Source organism: Electrona antarctica (genome assembly GCF_951216825.1).
Source record: "Electrona antarctica genome assembly, chromosome: 23".
NCBI classification, from domain to species: Eukaryota; Metazoa; Chordata; class Actinopteri; order Myctophiformes; family Myctophidae; genus Electrona; species Electrona antarctica.
Window position 1 is genome coordinate 17,023,712 of NC_136804.1, and position 8,392 is coordinate 17,032,103.

Consider the following 8,392-nt stretch of genomic DNA (forward strand, 5'->3'; position numbering starts at 1 on the left):
TACTTTAGCAGTTAATTAGGTAAAGTTGAAAAGCAATGAACTGTAAATATCATTCAGTCCCTCTGCAAATGTCTATTAGTACTGTTAAATTGAGCGTTCTTTGGTATGTTAGCCTTCAGTAAAGTTGAAACGCTAGTGTAACACCCAGGATTTGAACTCCAGTCTCCCACGTGAAAGTCCAACATCTCAACCACTAGACCAAAGGGATATCCCTGGTCTACTAGGGGAGATATTAGAATTTGCAGGCCACTAGGCTGAGGCTCTGAGCCAGCTACACTAGCAGCATACCCGGCTGGATAAAGAGGTTGAAGGCCGACTGATGATGTGAAGTTTCTTTATTAAATCAACGTGAAAACTAAAAACTAAGCACAAAACGTACAATCAATATAAGCAGACATAAACAAATACAATTTACAAATAAACCAATTAAAAAGGTATATATATCAAACCATAATACCATATAAACAAACCACCAACTACAACAATAAAATCCCACAACAATACCACAAACAAATAACCATAATAATTGACATTCACCTTGTTCCCTCTCCAGCTAGGTGCTAACTCATGATGTCCCTCGACCATGTCATTCTCCAGGAGAGTCACTAAAACCAATGAATCAACAAATTAAAATCTGAAAGTTCAATTTCCATTTGATTTGTTATTTAATTTCTCTGCACTCACTTGATCCTTTTGGTGTTCCATTTCATCCTGTTGACGAGGTTAGGCTTAGCTTTCAATCCTCTTTGTTTGAGAGAAGCATGGTGAGGAACAAACATTTCCTCTCTGATGTTGGGCTGTCTTTTATCTGTGTCAGTCTGGCTCAGGTGAGCGAGCAAGCTTCCTGTTGGCCCACATAGTCTTTCAAATTAAAAGCTTTTCCTCCATTTCGCTCCGGGGTCCGTTACAAGCTGTAACTTGACTGTTTTAAATGAAAATCATGCTTTTCGATGGCATACTATAGTGATTTCTTTTTTGACTGATTGATTGATTGTTTATTTATTTTCGTGTCCTGCACACAGTGTGCCCAACCCTCATGGGTTTTATAAGACACCATTTCACAATTGCATTTACAGCATGTTAACATTACATAATTCATTACATTACAACTCAGATTTATACCTTAACACGCTACATCCAGCACATGCAACAACACATATTTCCCCATTTTCAATAGAGTATGCACATGCATGATTTTCCCATCAGGACACGCCCCCCTCATCTAGACTGAGTGGCAAAACATTGAGCAGCATGGAGTGTTGGAGTTTGGAAGCGCTCGTTGGAAATCACTCAACAGTGCTGCGTACCACCTGTTTCTAAATGTCACATAATGCAGGAGGCAGCAAAATGTTGTGTTATTGAAAACAAGCACTTCCAAACTCTGACACTTAGAAAAATAATCAAATGCAGGGCATTTCTTGACAGAAAGTAGCTCATAACATTTCTATGGTGGATTTTTATGAAACAAAAACTTTGCAGATAGAAAGAGGATAATTCAAGCTTTTCTTACAGCTGCAATGTTGGTGAGTTTAACATTGTTTAATGCAATTAGACAGGACTTTTCTGTTTGGATGAATGGGATGTCAAGGCCAGAAAGTCGTTTTTTGCCACTCAGTGGGCGTTCCCGCATAACTTCCAGGTACGATGATGTCACGCGCATACCCTCTATAGAGCGTCGCAGTCCCGCCCCCTTTCATGACGACGCCAGGCCCAGGAAATAATTCACAATGCATTTTTCCCATAGACATTTCAAAAAGTTTTTATTTAAAGACCTTTTAAGCGTCTACAAAGCCAACCCGAGTTGTGACAAATCATGACAACAAACACAATATTTTGGACCAAACAAATAATTACAAAGAAGAAAAACAACAAAAAAGTGTTGAAACCTGCCGTCTTTCTAATTATTTGTTGTCATGATTTGTCACAACTCAAGTTGGCTTTGTACGAGGCTTAAAAGGTCTTTAAATAAATACTTTTTGAAATGTCTATGAGGAAAATGAACGGGGAATCATTTCCTGGGCCCTGGTAGGGGGCGGGATTGCGACGCTCTATATAGACGAATTCAGAAACGGTCTCATGGTAGCAGCTTACGTATTTCCTGTAGGCGGACTCGACATAGCTGCAGGGTTTAACCCGCACCAGGCGCACCTCTTCTACTACAGTGAACGGTAGAGTGACTGATGTTAATCTGCCTCAAATGTTACTCTTTTACCTGCTTTTTACTAACACTAACATTACAAAGATGCCCAGAACATCGAGATGAAAAAAAATCGCCTTTTCTTCAAATCATACTTACACCTAGAAACCCCATTCAAACCTATTTAGGTTCATCTTACCTCAGGTAAAAAAAAAAGACGAAAATCACTCCGAGACCATGGGCTATAGTCCATGGTCTCGGAGTGATTTTCGTCTTTTTTTCAAATCCTCAAAAAGGATGAAAAACGGCATCCTATAGTATGCCGTTCGACATGGGCTATAGCCCATGGTCAAAAATGATGAAAAACGAGGATAAAAAAAAATCCCTCCGAGACCATGGGCTATAGTCCATGGTCTCGGAGTGATTTTCGTCTTTTTTTCAGGCAAACATGTCCACCGTAAGATGAACCTAAATAGGTTGGAATGGGGTTTCTAGGTGTAAGTATGTAGGACTAATAGCATGCCAAAGTTTGTGCTATTGCCATTGAGAATGCATTGGGCGTTTAAGTTAAATAACTCAGAAACTACAAAACATTTCAAAGTAAAAAGTTCCAGCATGTGTGCCCACAGTAAGCTGAATTATAAAAAGTGTGAATGGAGTTTCTAGGTGAAAGTGACTTTTTGACATGCCATAGAGCTGCCATTGAGCCCCATTATAAATGTATCAAATTTGAAAGCACTATATTTCTAAAACTATGAAACATTTCAAAGATTCCTTTTCAGTCCGCCATAAGATTAACCTAAATAGGTTTGAATGGGGTTTCTAGGTGTAATTCTATTCTGTCAGATGATGGGCCAAAATGCATTGCTATTTTTTTAAACGTTTGACCTAATTCTAACATCTGTAAAATGTTAGGTGGACAGCTAGGGTTCTTTCAGACATAAGCCCCAACTGTTATTTCTCAGGAAACAGGGGGAGAGAGCGCAAAATGACATACTATGGTATGTTGTCGAAAATAATGATTTTCATCTTTTTTTTATCGTCGTTTAAAACCATGAGAGTCGAAAATAATGAAAAGGAGGGCGGTCTGAACCCCTAATTGCTCCCGAATCTGACGTGCAGGTTGGTGCCTTGCATGGTTTCCTCCGCCATCGGTGTATGAATGTGTGTGTGAATGGGTGAATGTACAATCCATGTAAAGTGCTTTTGATAAAAGCAGCCCCCTGGAGAGCATTAGGGCAGCTGTCGCTCAGGAGGTAGAGCAGGTCACCCAATGATCCGTGGGTCAGCGGTACGAATCCCGGCACCTCCCCTCCGCATGTCGAAGTGTCCTTGGGAAAGACGTTAATCAATTGCCACTGTTGTTGTGGGACGTGAGGATGCTGGCGTTGACTGTTTGCCGCTTCACCTCCCAATGTATGAATGAAGGGACCATTATAAACGCAATCCATTATAATTCTGCTGCCATTACTTAGAATACTCTGGTCTGTTTCCTCCCATCTCTCCTCTCCAGTTAGCTCACATAGAGGCAGACCTGAGGGAGTCGTTGCGTATAGAGGTTGAAAGAGAGAGAGAGAAAGAGTTCCTCAGACAGCAGGACAACAGAATGAACCGGCAGCATCTCTGCTACCTCACCCTGAGCCAGCGTGTTAACAAGTATGTACAAGCACGCGTGTGCACGCATGCACGCACGCACACGAAGATTGCATTTGCATGTTACAATTTGTGTGATATTGTTGTTTGTGTTAACCATCAGGTCCAGGGTGAGCAGTTACTTCAGAAACTTCCCCATGCACATCTACTGTTTACCCATACAAACCATCAGCCATGCCTACAATAGCAACGGGAGGCAAGGCAAGAAGAAGAGATGAGGAGGAGGGAGGGAGGGTCTTTCAACCTGGCCCAGGTCATTACAGTGGAACCTTTCTGAAAATGTGTATGGCTTGTTAAAGCCCTGCCCAGTCCCAGGATAATCGAACAGAATCCATACACAAGACAAGTGCTGACATGTTTATCACTGAGCCGATAGAGCCTGCCAGCGTGGTCAGGGACCATTTAAAAGAAAATTGACCAAAATGTGTGAAACTATTAGTCTCGCGTTACCAGACTGTTGCCTCAATTTCCAAATGCTTCCATCATACAGTCTGGAGCAACAGAAGTCATGAGTAAAATATAAAGCGGAAGTGGAGACTCCTCCCCACTTCCGTTTCAAATCATCTAAGCATATATAGCTTGTTGCTTAGCAGATAAGGAAATACAAAAATAAGCTTTAAAGATATTTTAAAATATATTTTCGTGAGCGGAAATGGCAGCTTCCTTACTCGGATTTCGGGAGGTGTAGTTCCAGACTCTATATAGCATTCTGAGATTGTGGAATAGTTGGAACTATGAACAGGATCGTGTCAAAGGTCACAGATCACACCAGACACATGTTCTACAGTAGGCCTACAGTAAATGTCTCAATGAAGAGCAGAGTACAACCACCCCAAGTGTATACGTTGAATAACATGCAGATTGGACTATATAATACTTATAATACAGCAGCTGTGGTTCAGTGTGGGTACAATGAACTACTCTATGAGCTTGCAACCCGGGCTCCCCCCAGAGTTAGTGTCGAAGTGTCCTTGAGCAAGACACTGAACCCCTAATTGCTCCCGATGTGCAGGTTGGTGCGGTGCATGGTTTCCCCCGCCATCGTTGTATGAATGTCTGTGAATGGCAGAATGGGTGAATGTAATGCACAATCTATGTAAAGTGCCTTGGGGTGCTATATGTAAATACACCACACCCACTTACATTTGATTGGTTAATTCTCTTCCTCTGTGACACTGCATGTAAACTACAGCATATGCACACCAATCCTTGTAATCCTGTTTTGCACTTGAATGAATGTGGAAGCATGATAGCATTTTTGTCAAACTGTCTGTTGTCCTGGTGGTGTCCAAAGCAAATGGTTTTAAATGCAGTCCTTCCTTTAATACTTTATTGTGTCATCATTATTATTATTATTAATAATAATAATAATCCTTGGGACCCCAATCTATCCTGTAAAATCAGTGTTCATTTAACTAAGTGTTGGAACCAAAGCCTGACAACAGTATTAGAGTATGGCTGCCATCTAGTGGACTACAGTTGTAACTGCCATATTGCGTTATGTGGGATCACTTTATGATAGTGTAACAGGTCAAGCATTTGTTTTTACATGAAAAACACTCATTGGGCTAAAAACGGCAACCTTTGACTTGATCAATTGAGTGATACGAGTGTCCATTTCGTTTATCAGTACCATAGCCTCGCATAGCCAGCCTTCATCTGCCTTTGCAATGCATATTGCCCCAGGCAGATTAAGATCGCTACGAGCCTACGCGAGGCTAATAAGGAATCATACTTTCAGTGTCTCTGGGAAACTTTGGATACCTGGTGAACAATGAAACATCTGCCTACTCTAAACAACATGCTCTGCAAATAACATTGAGAAAAATACCATAAGGGTATTGCAACTGGCCCACCTTTACAGGTATTTTCCCCTGCATCGTCATCTGTGAGCCAGTGGCATCGCTCTCTCCATCTCTCCTTCCCTCAAGGCACTGATGGGACTGCATGCATAGCAGGGGCCTCCCTGAGCCAAGACTAAGCTTGACCACATAGCTACATTACATACCTCAACCGGTCCGAGCAGGAGTTGGATGGCTTCAGCAGGTTATCAAATGTTTATTTGGAATGGTAAACTATAGGATACCATAAACAATGAAGATATCATCTGTCTAAACCTACCTTTTTTTTATACGTACACTGGTTTTAGGCTTTATGCCCTCATGTTTTGTTTCTGTTTCTTAGATCTTTTATAGTGGTGTGACCTTTTATGCAAATGCATCTTGTAGCATTTTTGAGATTTGCCCAAATGTAAAGTGCATTATAAATTCAAACCCATTATTATAATAATTATTATCCAAACATCATTCTGTACATAGATAAAAAAGAGAGAGATAAAAAGAGAAGGATCCGGGCACACAACGTTAAAAAATGAGGAACGCCTTTATTAAATTAAAAAGGCAAATGCCAACATGTTTCGACCTAACAGGTCTTCATCAGGGCTGTGCCCGGATCCTTCTCTTTTTATCTATGTCTTGATCCTGTTTGATCCGTGTGAGAACCTTTTTATCATTATCACATTTTGCTATCTCCATTGAGCACCTGGTTAGTTCCTCTTTTTTCATCATTCTGTGGTCAAAAATAATAAAAACATGCTAACCTGTACTATACGGTCTTCACCAGAGTCATGAAGAGCACAACAGACTGGAGTTCATATACTCATTTATGTCACATATTCTCTCATCCATCCTTCCTCTCTCTTTTCTCTCTGTGTCCTCCTGTCTTGTTCTGATCTGAGTGACAACCAATGTAAATACGTTGTCATTTATTAACATTATCGATGTGCTTTCAATGATACAGTCACACATGAATACAACATAGTTGAAGAAGGAAACATCATTCTTATAAATTACTTTTATCAAATTACAATGACGAAAAGTTAACTGGGATCACACTGTATGTAGATCAGCCAACCAGCGAGTCATTCAGTCAGTATGCTTATACATGTCAGCTGTAGTGGAGGATTCATCCGTGTCATGAAATCTCTCTCTCCTCGACTGAAGCGCTTCAGTGTCTCTGAAAAACAAACAGTTAGCCTGTTAGCATCAGTCCAGCCAACCTCTTCATGAGAGGTGACTGGATGGCGACACCAATAAAATGGCTGAATCTGAATAAAAGTGATCAAAGCTGATGGAGTAGTTAATTCTATTTATTTTTTAAGATTAGTTTTTGGCTTTTCTTCCTGTATTGATAGATACAAGTGAAGATTGACAGGAAAGAGAGAGAGAGAGAGACGGGGAGACCCGGGAGAGACATGCAGCAATGGTCGTCATGAATGGGACTCGAACATGCAACGCGATGTCAGGCCAGAACCTATATGTGGCATGCACCAGGACCACTAGGCCAGCAAACCTCACATTTCACCCTCGTTATAAACATTTGAACAAGTGATATACGCTTACAAATTTGGCTTGATTGAAACGAGGTGGGTAGAGGACGCAAGGATGGACGTTTGAGTGTTGGAATTTGGCTTTTGCCTCAGTGGTCTCACTGACCACAATATGACCCCTGCAGACTGGATCTGTCCTACAACCAACCATCCCACATATACCAAAATATATGGTGGCTAGCCAGTGTGTGTGCGCGTGTGTGTGTGGACTCACCCTCAGATGTGCGTGAGTGTGTGTTTGTCTTGCAGGTGAGAGAGACAAGTCGACACACTGCGTTGCTGCTACACAGGCACACTACATACTGGAGCACTGGGTCTGTACCGTCTGTATCGCACACCTACACACACACAATACACACACACACACAATACACACACACACACACACACACACACACACACACACACACACACACACACACACACACACACACACACACACACACACACACACACACACACACACACACACACAGTTTAAATTGTACAAAGGTGACTTAAAAGATTCCCTCTACCCAGGAAGTGATGTCACTGACCAGGCCACGCCCACTGGTGTAGATTCGCAGAAGACCCCTGACCCTCAGTGCTCGCTGTAGTCCCTCCCACTGAGAATCAACCAATCCCAGCAGACGTTGCAGCTGCTCGCTGGCAAACCACACTTGACCTTCACCTGTTCCATCTTCAACTACACACCTGCGCGCGCACACGCACACGCACACGCACACACACACACACACACACACATTTTATTGTTCCATCCTTTTGACAGATACAGTATGTTCAAATAATATGTGGTCATGTATGAATTTTCAACAATAAAAACATCATCGACATCGAACACAATACACATAGATACACGCACATGCACAATACACACAGAGCATGGGAGAGTAGAGAATGGGGAGGCGAAGAGAGGAGAGCAGTCTTACTTGGCTTGTCCCTTGAAAACAGAGGAGTTGGAAAAACACTGGGATCTGGAACAAGACTGAGTGTGTGTGTGTGAGAGAGAGAGAGAGAGAGAGAGAGAGAGATGCTGAATTAGGGCTTTCACTTCTAGTGATTTTTACTAGTTATTATGTAAAATAAATGTCTTTCTTTTTCTCTCCGCTGTGTCGGACAGTCTGCGACTATGAGGCGGTAGTCTCGCTCCTACTACGAGCCTCAGTACAGTAAACATAGTCACATTATCTCACATACTATTTACCCTGGGTGTG

The 8,392-nt window shown here is 41.8% G+C and overlaps 1 protein-coding gene and 1 long non-coding RNA gene across 4 annotated transcripts in view; both read right to left on the reverse strand.

Moving 5' to 3' along the window:
* Window positions 1–289: 289 nt before the first annotated feature.
* On the reverse strand, window positions 290–756 carry LOC306916149. Its single transcript, XR_013788938.1, has 3 exons — window positions 685–756; window positions 538–605; window positions 290–355 (listed from the first exon to the last, which is right to left on the reverse strand). It is a non-coding gene; the product is annotated as an uncharacterized lncRNA (long non-coding RNA).
* Window positions 757–6,357: 5,601 nt separating this feature from the next.
* ctc1 (CTS telomere maintenance complex component 1) overlaps window positions 6,358–8,392 on the reverse strand; it is an 18,505-nt gene continuing 16,470 nt past the window's right edge. For 2 of the 3 annotated variants that reach the window (XM_079494302.1, XM_079494301.1), the window contains exons 22-25: window positions 8,108–8,163; window positions 7,715–7,871; window positions 7,393–7,516; window positions 6,358–6,805 (exon numbers count right to left, since the gene is read on the reverse strand). In XM_079494302.1, the coding sequence (XP_079350428.1) occupies window positions 6,711–6,805; window positions 7,393–7,516; window positions 7,715–7,871; window positions 8,108–8,163 (432 nt within the window). In that variant the 3' untranslated portion in view covers window positions 6,358–6,710. Of the gene's footprint in view, window positions 6,806–7,392; window positions 7,517–7,714; window positions 7,872–8,107; window positions 8,164–8,392 lie in introns of those variants that run through there. The other variant, XM_079494303.1, reaches the window with a different exon arrangement.